The 18,075-nt window shown below is 42.5% G+C and overlaps 1 protein-coding gene and 1 pseudogene across 3 annotated transcripts in view; one reads left to right on the top strand and one right to left on the bottom strand.

The window, feature by feature from the left end:
* Window positions 1-18,075, bottom strand: part of CDH17 (cadherin 17) — a 137,513-nt gene that overhangs the window by 62,945 nt on the left and 56,493 nt on the right. For all 3 annotated transcript variants that reach the window (XM_067711769.1, XM_067711771.1, XM_067711770.1), the window contains exon 3: window positions 11,689-11,787. In XM_067711769.1, the coding sequence (XP_067567870.1) occupies window positions 11,689-11,787 (99 nt within the window). The remainder of the gene's footprint in view (window positions 1-11,688; window positions 11,788-18,075) is intronic.
* On the top strand, window positions 3,765-4,939 carry LOC137210672 (formimidoyltransferase-cyclodeaminase-like; annotated as a pseudogene).

The raw sequence follows: 18,075 nt of genomic DNA, 5'->3' as shown, positions 1-18,075 counted from the left end.
AATTTAAATCATTGAAGTCATACAAAATATGTTCTCTAACCACAATGGAGAAACTAAAACCAAATAACAGGAAATGTGGGAAAACCACAAATATATGGAAATAACAATACACTCTAATAACCAATAGGTCAAAGAGGAAATTAAAAGGGAAATTAGAACATACTTTTAGATGAATGAAAATGAAAACACAGCATACCAAACTTTATGGGATACCGATTAAGCAGTACATGGAGGCAAATCTATAGCTGTAAATGCCTATAAAAGAAGAAAATGTCAAATCAATAATCTTCTACCTTAAGAGACTAGAAGAAGATGAATAAACTAACCCAAAGCAAGCAGAAGGAAATAAAAATTAGAGTGGAAATTAATAAAATGGAGAATACAAAAGCAAAGGAGAAAATCAGCAAAACCAAAAGTTGGTCTTTTGAAAAGATCAACAAAATGGACAAATCTTCAATTGGACTTACCAAGAAAAAAATAGACACAAGAGGGACTTCCCTGGTGGTCCAGTGGGTAAGACTCCCTGCTCCCAATGCAGAGGGCCTGGATTTGATCCCTGGTCAGGGAACTAGATCTCGCATGCATACCACTACTAAGAAGTCCACATGCCACAACTAAGAAGCCCGCGCACCGCAACTAAAAAAAAAGATCCCGCATGCCAAAACTAAGACCCAGCACAGCCAAAATAAACAAATAAATATTTTTTTTAAAAAACACAAGAATCAAACAACTAAAATCAGGAATGTAAGAGGGGACAGTACTACCAAACTTACAGAGATAAAAAGGATGAAATAGAATACTATAAGCAATTGTTTTCCCACAAATCAGACAACCTAAGTGAAATGGATGAATTCTTAGATTAAAAACTACCAAAATTGACCAAAGAATAAGTAGAAAGTCTGAATAGAACTATAACAACTAAAGAGCTTGAGTTAGTAATCAAAAAAATTCCCACAAAGTAAAGCCCAGGACCAGGTAACTTCACTGGTGAATTCTACCTAACAAGTATGGGAGAATTAACATGAAACCTTCACAAATGCTTCCAAAAAGTAGAAGAGTATGGAATACTTCCCAACTTATTCTATGAGGCTAGTGTCATCCTTATATGCAAAACAGAAAAAAAAATAACAAAATAAAACTACAGAGCAATATCTCATAAATATAGATGCAAAAGTTTTCAATAGAATACTAGCAAACTGAATCCAGCAACATATAAAAAGAATTATATATCATGACCAAGTGGAATTTATCTTAGAATACAAGGCTGGTTCAACATATGAAAATCAATTAATTTAATACCCCATATTAATAGAATAAAGGACGAAACCAGATGAGTATCTCTAGAGAGGCAGAAAATCATTTGACAAAATCCAGCATCCTTTCATGATAAAAAAACACACAACAAAGTAGGAATAGAAGGTAACTTCCTCAACCTAATAAAGGGCATCTAAGAAAAACCCACAGCTAATATTATACATAATGTGAAAGACTGAAAGCTTTCCCTATATGATCAGGAACAAGATAATGATGCCCAATCTTGTCACTTCTATATAACATTGTACTTGAAATCCTAGGCAAGAGAAAGAAATAAAAGTCATCCAGATTGGAAAGAAATGAGTAAAAGTATCTCTATTCACAGATGACATGATCTTACATATGGAAAATCCTAAGGAGTATAAAAAAGTTTTACAGCAAATAAACAAGTCCAGTAAGGTTGCAAGATAAAAGATCAATATACAAAAAAAAAAAAATCAACTGTATTTCTATACACTAGCAAAAAGAAATCTGAAAATGATGTTAAGAAAACAATTCCATTTACAATAGGATTAAAAGGAATAACATACTTCAGAATAAATTTAACCAAAGAAATACAAGATTTGTAAACTGAAAACTACGAAACATTGTTGAAAGAAATTAAAGAAGATCTAAATAAATGGAAAAAACATCCCGTGCTCAAAACTTGAAAAACTTAATATAGTTAAGATAGTACTATTCTCCAAGTTGAGATACTAATTCAACACAATCCCTATCAAAATTATTTTGTCTTGTTTGTAGAATTGACACGATGATCCTAAAGTTTATATAAAAATGTATAAGGCCCAGAATAACCAAAACAATCTTGAAAAAGAAGAACAAAGTTGGGAGACTTAACACTGCCTGATTTCAAAATTTTCTACAAAGCTACAGTATTCTAGAGAGTGTGGCACTGGCATAAGGACAGACATATAGATCAATGGATTCAAAATCAGGAGTACAGAAATAAACTTTTGTATTTATGGTCAAATTAATTTCTGACAAAGGTGCTAAGATAATTCAATGGGGAAAAAATAGTGTTTTCAACAAATGGTGCTGGAACAACTGGATATCCACATGCAAAAGAATGAAGTTAGATCTCTACCTCTCGTATCATGCACAAAAATTAACTAAAACTAGACCAAAGGCATAAATGTTAAGAGTTAATACTATAAAACTGAGAAGATAAATCTTTCTGACTCTGGCTGAGGCATGAGTTTTTTAGATGTTATAGCAAAAGCACAAACAAAAAAGAAAATAAATTGAACTTCATCAAAATTAAAAGCTTTTGTGCTTCAAATGAACTATCAAGAAAGTGAAAAGTAACCTATAGAATGTGAGAAAATATTTGCAAATCACGTGTATGATAAGGAAGTTTATGCAGAATATATAAAGAGCTCTTACAACAATAAAAAGACAAATAATTCAATTTAAAAAGAGGTAAAGGATTTGAACAGACAGTTCTCCAAACAAGATATACAAATAGCCAATAAGCACATTAAAAGATATTAACATTAGTCATTAGGGAAATGCAAACCCAAACCACAGAGAAATATCACTTTACTCCACTAGGATAGCTATCAATACAATAAAGAAACAGATAAGTAACAAGTGTTGGCAAGGATGTGGAGAAATCAGAACACTTATACAATGCTGGTGGGAATGTAAAATGGTTCAGTTGTTTTGCAGAACAGATTTGCAGTTATTTAAAAAGTTAAAAATTGAATTAACTGTGTCCCAGAAATTTTACTCCTAGGTATATATCCAAGAGAATGGAAAACACATATCCTCACAAAAATTGTACATGAATGTCCATAATAGCATTATTTATAATAGCCATAAATGTCCGTTAAATGATAACTGGATATTCAAAATGTATTATATTCATACAATGGGATATTAATCAGCCATAAAAAAGGAAAAAAAGTACTAATACCTGCTACAATATGGATGAACCTTGAAAACATTATGCTCAGTAAAAGAAATTATACACAAAAGGTCACATGTTACATGATTCCATTTATATGAAATGTCTATAAAGGAAATCTCTAGAGACTGCAAGTCGATTAGTGTTTGCCAGGGGCTGGGAGGAGAGGAGAATAGGGGGTGACTGCTAGTTGGTACAGGGTTTCTTTGAGGCTGGTGAAAGTGTTCTGGGATCAGATAGTGGTGGTGGTTGTACATTTTTGTGACATATTAAAAACCACTGAATTGGACATTTTAAAAGGGTAGGGCTTCCCTGGTGGCGCAGTGGTTGAGAGTCCGCCTGCCGACGCAGGGAACACGGGTTCATGCCCCGGTCCGGGAAGATCCCACATGCAGCGGAGCGGCTGGGCCCGTGAGCCGTGGCCACTGAGCCTGCGCGTCCGGAGCCTGTGCTCCACAACGGGAGAGGCCACAACAGTGAGAGGCCCGCGTACGCAAAAACAAAAACAAACAAACAAAAAAACAAAAACAAAAGGGTAGATCTTATGATATATAAGCTATATCTCACACATTACAAAGAAAAAAGAGGCCATCCTACAGCGACGTCCTCCGCCCCCGCAGGTGCGTCCCCCCAAACCGCGGAGCGGCCGGCGTGGTCGCAGGCTGGAGGCGGGCCCGGGGCAGCGCCGCCGCCGGCCGCCCCTCGCTCCGGGCCCCGCCGCCCGCGGACGCTGATCCCCCTGCTGGAGTCTCCCGGGGCCCTCAGCGAGTCCCTCTGGTTACCCTTCGGCCCACGTGGGTCTGGGCCACTCCACACCAGAACCTGGGCGGGACCGCGCAGGGGGTCCCAGTGCCGGTGTCTGCCCAGACCTCGCACTACGACCTCCCCGCAGAACCTCTGCCGCCCTAAAAGTGCTAACGGTGGTGTGTGCGCAGGACACAGATTGGGGCTCCGTTTGGCTGCCTGTTTATGAAACATTTCAGAAGCCAGAAGAAAATACATTGTTGAGAACGCAGCAAAAGCAGCTTTTCTTGAAAAAAAATGGACAGAAACATCCTGAGGTATCAGTGCTCAATATATTTTCTGATCAAGAGTGCAACAGGGCTTCCCTGGTGGCGCAGTGGTTGAGAGTCCGCTTGCCGATGCAGGGGACACGGGTTCGTGCCCCGGTCCGGGAGGATCCCACATGCCACGGAGCGGCTGGGCCTGTGAGCCATGGCCGCTGAGCCTGCGCGTCCGGAGCCTGTGCTCCGCAATGGGAGAGGCCACAACAGTGAGAGGCCCGTGTACCGCAAAAAAAAAAAAAAAAAAATGTGCAACACAAAAGACATTACAATAGCAGCTTCTCTTGCTGAGTTACGCAATTCCGTTCTGGCTGCCTGCCTGGAGGCCTTTCAGTCAATTGATATGGAGGTGCAAGAGGCGATCCATCCTTGCCTGGGAGCAGTGGACCCGATTCCCATTTACCCTCTCTCTGGTGTTGGAGTGGAAGAGTGTGGAGCTGTGGCTAGAAGCCTTGCTGAGAATCTGGTCCAACGTGTTCCTGGCTGCAGTGTGTTTCTCTTTGGTGAGGCTGACCTGCCTGAGAAGCACACTCTTGTCCAGAGAAGGAAGCAACTGGGCTGGTTCACAAGGAGGGATTTCAGTGTTCTTAAACCTAACCTGGGAGCTGCACCTGCCCGAAGATGTGGTTTAACAGCTTGCTTCAGGGTGTTGTGACAGTTGCGTTGGACCAAAATTGGAATTTCAGCTTTGCAGTGAGGAGATTCATGCTGCCGCTAGAGCAGACGAGAGCCAATCTGCGGGAGGCAGGAGCTGAGCGAAACCGCAAACTGAGAAGCAAACTTTCACATCAAGCATCGTAGCTAGCCCGTAAGTGATGAACTGCAATGTTACCAAAGATGATCTCAAGATTTGGCTCTGGGAAAAGAGATCACTAGTGCCATTCGGGGCTCAAATGTGAATGGACTGAAGGGCGTCCAAACGATGGCTTTTCCTCACGAAGGGAAAATGGAGATAGCTTGCAATGTAGAGAGTTTTGAAGATCAAGAAGTTACAGAAACCTCAGAAGGCTCTCAATACATGGCTTACAGTGTCCTTGGGGACCATTTTTATTATGTATCTCCTTATTAAATAGAAGCTCAAATTAAAAAATTGACAAGTGATCGGGGAATTGGTACTACAGGGAAAGCATTAATTGGATTTACACCCCAAGAGTGTAAGAACTGTGCTGAATATGCTATTAAGGAAGGTATTGGGGAGTTCTGGAAGATACGCGGAGGCATTTTCATGTGATCCAATCTAAGGCTTCATTGAAATTGTAAGGAAAAAATATCAGCCATTACAAAGTTTTCTTTTGGCCAGTGAAGATGAGTGGAAGATCCGAGAGCTTGGTTCCAGCTGTGAATTGGAAAACTGGACGCCTTCTCTGTCCAGTGACAACAACAGGTGTTTATAGATTGTCCATAGTCACCTTACGATATTTCTAGTCGTCACTGAAACTTCATGAAATCCTCCTCTGTATCAAGTGCATGCACTTGCATGTACTAGAAGCCCTCCTGAATGAGCTGCGTAAAATGGCCATCGTTGCTGAATCATCTTTAATTATCATGAACAAAACTAAAAACGGACTCAATTTATTTGGTATTCCTGACCTCTTTATTCCAAAGTCATTCAACTCTCATTTTTTTAATGTGCACTTTTAAAAATCAAGTACTAAGCAACTAATAAATGGGGAGAATTATAAAATAACATTACTCCTTTGAAGCAAAAAAAAAAAGAAGAAAAGTAATTACCTATCTGAAATATGTATCATACTATCCTTAGATCTAGAAGCCCCTGAGAGTACAGAGCTGGGGATAGTTGAAAATCCTCAGTGAGACAAGTCTATAGGTGTTCAGTTCTTTTTTCTTTCTTTCTTTCTTTTTTTTTTTTTTTTTTGGAGGACCTGTTAATAACCCAAGGATCAACCTCATGGGGCAGAAAGCTTGCTTTGTTCCTCCCTGACTTCAGGTAAGAATATTTCAAGGGATACAGATGAGGGAACTGGGACAACTCCTTCCCACCACTGTGATAAAGAGCTCAAAGTACATCTTACCAAGGCTGGGTTTTCCACATCATTTCCACATAAGAAGATGGAGAGAGCACAGTATGCTATTTTTTTTTTTTTTTGTATATGCCAGATGTTACTTTATTTTTTTTGCTATGTAACCTACTTTTTATTTTGGTCTTTTTTTAAATTGAAGTATAGTTGATGTACAATACTACATAAATTATAGGTGTACAACATAGTGATTCACAATGTTTAAAGGTTATATTCCACTAATAGTTACTACAAAATACTGGCTGTATTCCCTGTGTTGTACAAGACGTCCTTGTAGCTTATTTATTTTATACATAATGGTTTCTACCTCTTAATCCCCTACTCCTAACTTGCCCCTCTCGCCTGCACTCCCCCCACTGGTAACAACCAGTTTGTTTTCTGTATCTGTCTTTTCTTTTTTGTTATATTCACTAGTTTGTTTTATTTTTTAGATTCCACATGTAAGTGATATCATACAGTATTTATCGTTCTCTGTCTGACTTATTTCACTAAGCGTAATACCCTCCAAGTCTATCTATGTTGTTGCAAATGGCAAAATTTCACTCTTTTTTATGCTGAGTAGTATTTCATTGTGTGTGTGTGTGTGCACGTGCACATAGATACATAGATAGATAGATAGACAGATTACATCTTCTTTATCCGATGGACACTTAGGTTGCTTCCATATCTTGGCAACTGTAAATACTACTACTATGAATATTGGGGTGAATGTATCTTTTCAAATTAGTATTTTCATTTTTTTCAGATATATACCCCAGGAGTGGAATTGCTGGGTCATATGGTAGTTCTATTTCTAGTTTTTTGAGAAAGCTCCACACTGTTTTCCTTGGCTACACCAATTTACACTCCCACCAACAGTGCATGAAGGTTCCCTTTTCTCCTCACCAACGTTTATCATTTGTGTTCTTTTTAGTGATAGCCATTTGACAGGTGTGAGGTGACATCTCATTGTGGTTTTAACTTGCATTTCTCTGATGATTAACAATGTTGAACACCTTTTCATGTGCCCGTTGGCCTTTTACATGTCCTCTTTGGAAAAATGTCTATTCAGGTCTTCTACCTTTTTTCTTTTTTTTTTTTGCGGTACACGGGCCTCTCACTGTTGTGGCCTCTCCCGTTGCGGAGCACAGGCTCCGGACGCGCAGGCTCAGCGGCCACGGCTCACGGGCCCAGCTGCTCCACGGCATGTGGGATCTTCCCGGACCGGGGCACGAACCCACGTCCCCTGCATCGGCAGGCGGACTCTCAACCACTGTGCCACCAGGGAAGCCCTTGAGTTAATTTTTGTATATGGTATAAAGTAGCATGATATGCTTGACTAGAAAATGAGAATATCAGTGTTCTAATATCAGTTATGCCATTAACTTATTTAAGCCTCAGTTTCCCTATCTGTAAAACAAGCAGTTGGTACAAAAAGTCTCTAAGGTCTTTTCTAGAACAAAGACTCTGAGATTCTAGAAGGAAATCCCCTTCGTTGCCTACACTCCTCCACTCCAACACACACACCCATAAACAAGAAGCATTCAGCCATGGCAGTTGGGCTATCATTTTCTGTTAAGAAGAGACAAGCTTTGTAGTTTGGCTAATGGAAAAAGAACAGAAAAAGAAGTGGAGTAACCCAAGGAATGATTTTACTGGCTGGGCTCCTGAGAGACTGCAGAAGGATCCTATGAAGCAGTTTCCAGGTGTGTGACGTTTGTTAGCTGGACATTGCCACTAGGTACAGTTCTGATTCTGTTCAGTGGCACGTGGACCTGTACTCACAGAACATCTACTCCCTTCTGCTCAAGATTCTCCTCAAGCAAAGGTTGCAGAAGTAACCACAGACTCTCTGGCCCACAAGTACATTTTGCTTAGATTATAAGATGACTTTTTTTATTGTGCCAATATTCTTAGATCAGGAAATTTTACATAAATATAAAAATTTCTGACTTTTGTGGAAAAACTATAGAATCCAGTAATACTGTACACAAATTCTGACTTGTGAAATCATTTGGAATTGAATTAAGGCTATACTTTTTGATGTACCCTCAGTTTGTCACAGTCCCCACTATTCCCTGTGTCCCACATGCTGGAGCCAAGTATCAGAAGACTGTTAATTTCACGTTTGCACAGTTGGGGGTTTTTCTACATCTGTTTTTTGCCACTGCCTGTCTTATCCCAAGATAGCATCATTCATCACTTACCTGGCCCTTGTGGGCTGTTGAGATACTTACTACAGATGGACTTTCACACCCAAGCACTGGGTTAGCACCTGTGTGAGGAAGGCTCCCCAGTCTGTATCTCCAGACCCACATGGCCACTGTCTCCTCAACATCTCCACCTAGCTAACCCCACATATTACCTTAAATTCAATAGGCCTAACACTTATTTACTGACTTTCCCATAAATCTTCCCTCCCCTCCCCTCCTTCTCTCTCTCCTTTCCTCTCTCTCTCTCTCTCTCTCTCTCTCTCTCTCTGAATGACACCACTAACCAGCCAGTGAAGCAAGCCAGAGGCCTCGGAGTTACCCTAAACACCTCCTCTCTCCCACTGCACTCATTCAGTCACCAACCCCAGAAGGTGTGACTTCCTTGCATTGCTCCCACCCCTCTCCTTCCCTCCACTCCCCCTTTATACTTACTTAAACCAGGCCTCCACCGCTTGCCACTGGTCTATGGCAAACTGTCCCAAGAGCCTTCCCACCTCTAGGTTCACCCCCTTCATCCCACACTTACAGTGATCACAGAGTAGGTCTGTGCAAGCACAGTCTAATTCTGTCACACCTTCTTTAACCCTCCACAGGGGCCCTGCAGCCTACCACAGGTTAAAGGGCCGGTCTGGACACCCATCCCCACCACCCGACCTCAGCAGCCTCGCCTTTGCACACCCTAAACCACCTGTTATCTTTCATTCTCTTGTTGATTTGCACACCCCCGTGCTTTTTCCCATACTGTATCCAGGGCCTGCTTTCTGTCTGTGAGTGCCTGTTCAACTTTAAATACTCAGCTGAGGGGTCAGTGAAACCTTTTCTGTTCAACCACTACCGCCAACACTTAAAATCGAGCACTCTTTCTCCATCTGCGCTTGGTTCCCTCTGCAGCCCACCAGACTCCAATCAGAACCCTTCACTACATTGTTTGCTTACTTGTTAGCCTCCTTCTACTACCCTATGAGCTCAGCGGGGGCAGGGATGGTGTTGGGGTCATCTTGTATCCTCAGTACCCAGCATAGTGCCTTATAACAATAGGCACCATCAGGAACGAAATTGGGTCATTTGTAGAGACGTGGATGGACCTAGAGTCTGTCATACAGAGTGAAGTAAATCGGAAGGAGAAAAATAAAGATTGTATCTTAACGCATATATGTGGAATTTAGAAAAACAGTACAGATGAACCTATTCGCAACACAGGAATAGAGACACAGACATAGAGAACTGACGTGTGGACACGGGGCGGGGGCGTAGGGGGTGGGATGAATTGGGAGATTGGGAATGACATATATACACTACCATGTGTAAAACAGATAGCTAGTGGGAGCCTGCTATATAGCGCAGGGAGCTCAGCCCGGTGCTCTGTTGTGACCTAGATGGGTGGGATGGGAGGGGGAGGTCCAAGAGGGAGGGGATATATGTATACGTATAGCTGATTCACTCTGTTGTACAGCAGAAATTAATGCAATATTGTAAAGGAAATATACCCCAATAAAAATAAATAAATAAATACAAATATATCAAATTCCAAAAAAGAGATGAACGTGTGCCTATCCCACAGCATTCTTACCAGCTTATGAAGCATAAAAATACACAAGTGAACAGAATGTTTTTTTATTGGAGTATAGTTGTTCTACAATGTTGTGTTAGTTTCTGCTGTAGAGCGAAGTGGAGTTCCCTATGCTATACAGTAGGTTCTCATCAGTTATCTATTTTATACATATCAGTGTATATATGTCAATCCCAATCTCTCAATTCATCCCACCCCCCCTTTCCCCCCTTGGTGCCCATATGTTTGTTCTCTACATCTTGAACAGAATTTTTTAAATGTAAACAAGATATCTATAACTAAGTGCTCCCTGGCAAGGGAGGGAAAGTTAGTTAACGAGATCACCTCTTGTGTGAGCCCTGCCATAGACTCCCAACCAGTTCCTTTGCAACCTCTTCCGTTTCCCGCCCCCCTCCAGTTTGTAGCCCTGAATGGAAACTTGATTCAGGCCCGCTGCTTTGAGGAGAAAATCTAAGAGCCTTAGAAGTCAGGGCCCTCCTGTCTCTGCAGCCTCCTCTCCTACCTTCTTCTTTAGGCTCTCTGCTGGCCTTCTGCTGAAACTCGGGGCATGCCCTGCACTCTCCCAGCACAGGGCAGGTGTCCAAGCTGTGCCTTTGCTGGAACACTCTTCTCTTATTAGCCTCCAACTCTCAAAGCATTTGCTCGTCGCTCAGTGCCGGCTTCCCTGACTGGAGAGGTCAAAGCCTCTAAAATACCCACAGCAGGGCACAGAGATACACATGCACCCCCAACAGCTCATACTATGGAGCCCCTTTGCTCTAATTTGGTACCAAATGGCAGAAAGTGGCATGAGGCAGCTTTCAGTCTCTCCTCTGTGGACGGGAACTGCCGAAACAAATGCTTGGACAGTTAACAGAAGGCATCCACCTTAGATGGTAGTTTAGCAACCCTCTGTCGCTCCCCCAGTGCATGGGACGGGAGATCATGGGCCCACCCAGAGGCTCATCAAAGCACCCTCAGCCACTCCAAGGCCAAGCAGGCTTCCCCAGGGGATTTCTGGTCAATGCAGTAGTATGTTTTTCTCCCTCTCTCCATTACATTTCCGGGATTATCTCAGGGCCCTTAAAGCTGAAGTCTCTTGCAGTCCACTCCTCAACCTGATGCTTTCTCAGTTAACTAACTAAATGAGATGACTGCCTCCCACTGTGCCTTGTCTAACCCATGGGTGAGGGCCCAGGGATGGGCTCAGAGGAGGCGGTGAGGAAAGCAGGCCATTCCAGCAGTAATCCAGAGAACCCGCATCTTCAAATGCTTCAAGCAGCCAGCTCATTGAACAGACAGATCCTCAGATGGCCCTGTCACTCCAGAGACAGGTTCCCTTCCCACCCTGGGGGAAGAGGCAGAGTCTACAGGCACCAAGATCCCCGCCCCAGAGATGGGAGTACTTGCCCCAGACACCACTGAGGAAGTCCGAATGAGGAAGTTAGGTACAACGTCTTATAGCACTGAAGCCACTCATCTCTGTGTTTAACTTAGCTTCTGAAATCATTCTTGATAATGAGATCTACTATGCCTATATTTTATTTCTGGGTGTACAGTAGATAAAGGAGTAAAAGAGAGAGCCTGCAAAATCAAGATGACAGTGATCAAGAGTAGCCGTTACCTGGAATATGATTTGACTCGGTCCTTGGCCTTCAAAAATAGAAAAGGTCATGGGCTCCAGGGGTCCACTAAACTTTCCCTCTTGGCCATATCCAGTTGTCTGTTAAAAAAAGAAAGAAAAAGAAAATTAGCAAAAAAAAAAAAAAATTAGCATCACCATCTACTATGAATGTATATGCGTCACTTGCTGATTTTCTTATGGTTCCAGGACTGATATATGAAACCTAAGATTCTAACCTGGCTCAAAACAATGTGAAATCTAGTCAAAACAGGCAGGAAGGGGTCTAATAGTTGTTGAGGCTCTACTATGTCAAAATGGTTTGCTTAGAGCCTAACACGGCTTTTCTCATTTAACCATTCAAGCAATCACCCTGTGGGGAGAAATTAACACTCCCGTTTTATACATGAGGCTCACACAGGTTAGCTACTTGCCCAGAGTAAAACCCATAAGCAGTGGACATGGCACACACACTGGGTTCTAACTGAAGGAAAGTTCATGATCTTCCCACAATGCCACTATGCTGTTAAATTCTACATGGTTTTACATAAGCTTCTTTTCTTTTTAACTTTTTTTATTTTTGGCTGCATTGAGTCTTCGTTGCTGCACACAGGCTTTCTCTAGTTGCAGTGAGCAGGGGCTATTCTTCGTTGTGGTGCCAGGGCTTCTCACTGCAGTGGCTCTCTTGTTGCGGAGCACAGGCTCTAGGCACATGGGCTTCAGTAGTTGCAGCACATGGGCTCAGTAGTTGTGGCTCGCAGGCTGTAGAGCGCAGGCTCAGTAGTTGTGGCGCACGGGCTTAGCTGCTCCGCAACATGTGGGATCTTCCCGGACCAGGGCTCGAACCCCTATCCCCTGCATTGGCTGGTGGATTCTTAACCACTGCACCACCAGGGAAACCCCTACACCAGCTTCTTAAAACCCCTCTATTCCAATCCTTTTAGTTTATAAGGAAATCCATGGCAGATTCCCAGCACGTTAGAGTTCAGGCACCTCAAAGACAATTGAATTTTTAAGGGGAAAAAATATGTAGACGTGTTGAGTACAATTCTTGCCTGGCACCCAACAAGAAGAGCTCACACTTGTTAAATTAGTATATGCTGAGCTTTGTCCTAAACACATTGAATCCCGACAACAACCCTACAGGGTGGATTATTATTGCCAGCTCTGTTTCACTGGTGATTAGGCTGAGACGCAGAGAGGTTAAATAATTTGCTCAGGTAGTGCAGGAAGCAGGATTCGAACCTGCAACTCCAGACCCGGCCCTCTTAGCCACTACCCCCACTACACAACAGCAGAAGCAGCTGAGACAGCCTGGGGTGGGGGGGGAGGGGTGGGAAGCTGGCAGCATGGGGATGCGCAGGAGGGTGTATTCAGCAGTAGTTCCTGCCATCCCTTCGTCTCCCACCAGGAATGGTCACTAACGGGAGTCGTGAGGCAGAGCGGAGCAGGCGGAACGCAGGAAGGGGCAGCCAGCCATAAACCCACCACAGAGAGCACCCTCTGGAACGAAGGATCTGACACCCACACTGATGCCAGTGCCCCCTCCTTCCCAAGTGGTTCTTCAGGTCTCCTACTTGTTATGGGAATCAGGGCTGGGATAGGTTAGAATTAGAAGTACGATATGGAAAGTTAATGGTTTGGGGAACTGGACAGGTAAAACCAAAAAAGAAAGAAGAACTAGTGAGAAGAGAATTTATTTTCCATTTCTTTATGAGGAGCTAGTGTGCTCTTATCGTATAGAAACACTGGGAATAACCCAAAAACAATTAGGAAGAAATCATGGGGAAAAAGGTCTTGTACTATATCCCTTGGTTAATTGAATCTTGATTAAGTTGATCTGGGTTGTCCAACAAAAAAATAGTAACAAACAAGAACACAGAGGACGATCTACACGTGGAACAACTCGTACAGAACACCTACTGAACGCTGGCAGAAGACCTCAGACCTCCCAAAAGGCAAGAAACTCCCCATGTACCTAGGTAGGGCAAAAGAAAAAAAAGAATAAACAGAGACAAAAGGATAGGGACGGGACCTGCGCCAGTGGGAGAGAGCTGTGAAGGAGGAAACGTTTCCACACACTAGGAAGCCCCTTCGCGGGCGGAGACTGTGGGTGGCGGAGGGGGGAGCTTCGAAGCCGCGGAGGAGAGCACAGCCACAGGGGTGCAGAGGGCAAAGCAGAGAGATTCCCGCACAGAGGATTGGTGCCGACCGGCACTCACCAGCCCGAGAGGCTTGTCTGCTCACCCGCCGGGGCGGGCGGGGGCTGCGAGCTGAGGCTCGGGCTTTGGTCTGAGCGCAGGGAGAGGACTGGGGTTGGCGGCGTGAACATAGCCTGAAGGGGTTAATGCACCACGGCTAGCCGGGAGGGAGTCCGGGGAAAATTCTGGACCTCCCGAAGAGGCAAGAGACTTTTTCTTGCCTCTTTGTTTCCTGGTGCGCGAGGAGAGGGGATTAACAGCACTGCTTAAAGGAACTCCAGAGATGGGCGCGAGCCGTGGCTAAAAGCGCGGACCCCAGAGAGGGGCATGAGACGCTAAGGCTGCTGCTGCAGCCACCAAGAAGCCCGTGTGCGAGCACAGGCCACTATCCACACCCCACTTCCGGGGAGCCTGTGTAACCCACCACTGCCAGGGTCCCGGGATCCAGGGACAACTTCCCTGGGAGAACGCACGGCGAGCCTCAGGCTGGTGCAAAGTCACACCGGCCTCTGCCACCACAGCCTCACCCCGCACTCCGTGCCCCTCCCTCCCCCCGGCCTGAGTGAGCCAAAGCCCCTGAATCAGCTGCTCCTTTAACCCCGTCCTGTCTGAGCGGAGAACAGATGCCCACTGGCGACCTACACACAGAGGCGGGGCCAAATCCAAAGCTGAGCCCCGGGAGCTGTGAGAACAAAGAAGAGAAAGGGAAATCTCTCCCAGCAGCCTCAGAAGCACCGGATTAAAGCTCCACAATCAACTTCATGTACCTGCATCTGTGGAATACATGAATAGACAATGAATCATCCCAATTTGAGGAGGTGGTCTTTGAGAGCAAGATTTATTATTTTTTCCCCTTTTCCTCCTTTTGTGAGTGTGTATGTGTATGCTTCTATGTGAGATTTTGTCTGTATAGCTTTGCTTCCACCATTTGTCCTAGGGTTCTGTCTGTCCTTTTGTTTTGTTTTGGTTTGGTTTTGGTTTTGCTTGTTTTTTTGTTTTTGGTCTTTTTTTTCTTTAAAAAATTTTTTTTTCATAATAACTATTTTAATAACTTTATTTTATTTTATCTTCTTTCTTTCTTCCTTTCCTTCCTTCCCTCCTTCCTTCCTTCCTCCCTCCCTCTTTCCCTCCCTCCCTTCCTCCCTCCTTTCTTTCTTTCTTTCTTTCCTTCTTTCTTCCTTTCTTTCTTTCTTTCATCCTTCCTTCCTTCCTTTCTTTCTTTCTTTCTTTCTTTCTTTCTTTCTTTCTTTCTTTCTTTCTTTCTTTCTTTCTTTCTTTCTTTCTTTCTTTCTTTCTACTTTTTCTTGCTTTTATTCGAATCCATGTGGATGAAAGGCTCTTGGTGCTGCAGCCAGGAGTCAGTGCTGTGCCTCTGAGGTGGAGAGCCAACTTCAGGACACTGGTCCACAAGAGACCTCCCAGCTCCACATATTATCAGATGGCGAAAATCTCCCAGAGATCTCCATCTCAACACCAGCACACAGCTTCACTCAATGACCAGCAAGCTACAGTGCTGGACACCCTATGCCAAACAACTAGCAAGACAGGAACACAACCCCACACACTAGCAGAGAGGCTGCCTGAAATCATAATAAATCCACAGACTCCCCAAAACACACCACCAGACGTGGACCTGCCTACCAGAAAGACAAGATCCAGTCTCATCCACCAGAACATGGGCAACAGTCCCCTCCACCAGGAAGCCTACACAACCCACTGAACCAACCTTAGCCACTGGGGACAGACACCAAAAACAACAGGAACTACGAACCTGCAGCCTGCAAAAAAGGAGACCCCAAACACAGTAAGATAAGCAAAATGAGAAGACAGAAAAACACACAGCCGTTGAAGGAGCAAGGTAAAAACCCACCAGACCTAACAAATGAAGAGGAAATAGGCAGTCTACCTGAAAAAGAATTCAGAATAATGATACTAAAGATGATCCAAAATCTTGGAAATAGAATAGACAAAATGCAAGAAACATTTAACAAGGACCTAGAAGAAGTAAAGATGAAACAAGCAGTGATGAACAACACAAAAAATGAAATTAAAAATACTCTAGATGAGATCAATAGCAAAATAACTGAGGCAGAAGAATGGATAAGTGACCTGGAAGATAAAATAGTGGAAATAACTACTGCAGAGCAGAATAAAGAAAAAAGAATGAAAAGAACTGAGGACAGTCTCAGAGACCTCTGGGACAACATGAAATGCACCCACATTCGAATTATAAGGGTTCCAGAAGAAGAAGAGAAAAAGAAAGGGACTGAGAAAATATTTGAAGCGGTTAGAGTTGAAAACTTCCCTAATATGGGAAAGGACATAGTTAATCAAGTCCAGGAAGCACAGAGAGTCCCATACAGGATAAATCCAAGGAGAAACATGCCAGGACACATATTAATCAAACTGTTAAAAATTAAATACAAAGAAAACATGTTAAAAGCAGCAAGGGAAAAACAACAAATAATACACAAGGGAATCCCCATAAGGTTAACAGCTGATCTTTAAGCAGAAACTCTGCAAGCCAGAAGGGACTGGCAGGAAATATTTAAAGTGATGAAGGAGAAGAAACTGCAACCAAGATTACTCTACCCAGCAAGGATCTCATTCAGATTTGATGGAGAAATTAAAACCTTTACAGAGAAGCAAAAGCTGAGAGAGTTCAGCACCACCAAACCAGCTTTACAACAAATGCTAAAGGAACTTCTCTAGGCAAGAAACACAAAAGAAGGAAAAGACCTACAATAACAAACACAAAACAATTAAGAAAATGGGAATAGGAACATACATATCGATAATTACCTTAAACGTATATGGACTAAATGCTCTCACCAAAAGACACAGATTGGCTGAATGGATACAAAAACAAGACCCATATATATGCTGTCTACAAAAGACCCACTTCAGACATAGAGACACATACAGACTGAAAGTAAGGGGATGGAAAAAGATATTCCATGCAAATGGAAACCAAAAGAAAGCTGGAGTAGCAATTCTCATATCAGACAAAATAGACTTTAAAATAAAGACTATTACAAGAGACAAAGAAGGACACTGCATAATGATCAGGGGATCAATCCAAGAAGAAGATATAACAATTCTAAATATTTATGCACCCAACATAGGAGCACCTCAATACAAAAGGCAAATACTAACAGCCATAAAAAGGGAAATCAACAGTAACATATTCATAGTAGGAGACTTTAACACCCTACTTTCACCAATGGACAGATCATCCAAAATGAAAATTAATAAGGAAACACAAGCTTTAAATGATACATTAAACAAGATGGACTTAATTGATATTTATAGGACATTCCATCCAAAAACAACAGAATACACATTTTTCTCAAGTGCTCATGGAACATTCTCCAGGATAGATCATATCCTGGGTCACAAATCAAGCCTTGGTAAATTTTAGAAAATTGAAATTGTATCAAGTATCTTTTCTAACCACAATGCTATGAGACTAGATATCAATTACAGGAAAAGATCTGTAAAAAATACAAACACATGGAGGCTAAACAATACACTACTTAATAACGAAGTGATCACTGAAGAAATCAAAGAGGAAATCAAAAAATACCTAGAAACAAATTACAATGGAGACACAACGACCCAAAACCTATGGGATGCAGCAAAAGCAGTTCTAAGAGGGAAGTTTATAGCAATACAATCCTACCTTAAGAAACAGGAAACATCTTGAATAAACAATCTAACCTTGCACCTAAAGCAATTAGAGAAAGAAGAACAAAAAAACCCAAAGTTAGCAGAAGGAAAGAAATCATAAAAATCAGATCAGAAATAAATGAAAAAGAAATGAAGGAAACAATAGCAAAGATCAATAAAACTAAAAGCTGGTTCTTTGAGAAGATAAACAGAATTGATAAACCACTAGCCAGGCTCATCAAAAAAAAAGGGAGAAGACTCAAATCCATAGAATTTGAAATGAAAAAGGAGAAGTAACAACTGACACTGCAGAAATAAAAAGGATCATGAGAGATTACTACAAGCAACTCTATGCCAATAAAATGGTCAACCTGGAAGAAACGGACAAATTCTTAGAAAGGCACAAACTGCCAAGACTGAATCAGGAAGAAATAGAAAATATGAACAGACCAATCACAAACACTGAAATTGAAACTGTGATTAAAAATCTTCCAACAAACAAAAGCCCAGGACCAGATGG

This window comes from Pseudorca crassidens, chromosome 17 (genome assembly GCF_039906515.1).
Source record: "Pseudorca crassidens isolate mPseCra1 chromosome 17, mPseCra1.hap1, whole genome shotgun sequence".
Taxonomy (NCBI): domain Eukaryota; kingdom Metazoa; phylum Chordata; class Mammalia; order Artiodactyla; family Delphinidae; genus Pseudorca; species Pseudorca crassidens.
Note: the sequence above shows the minus strand (reverse complement) of the source record. Positions and strands in the feature narration are given on the sequence as shown.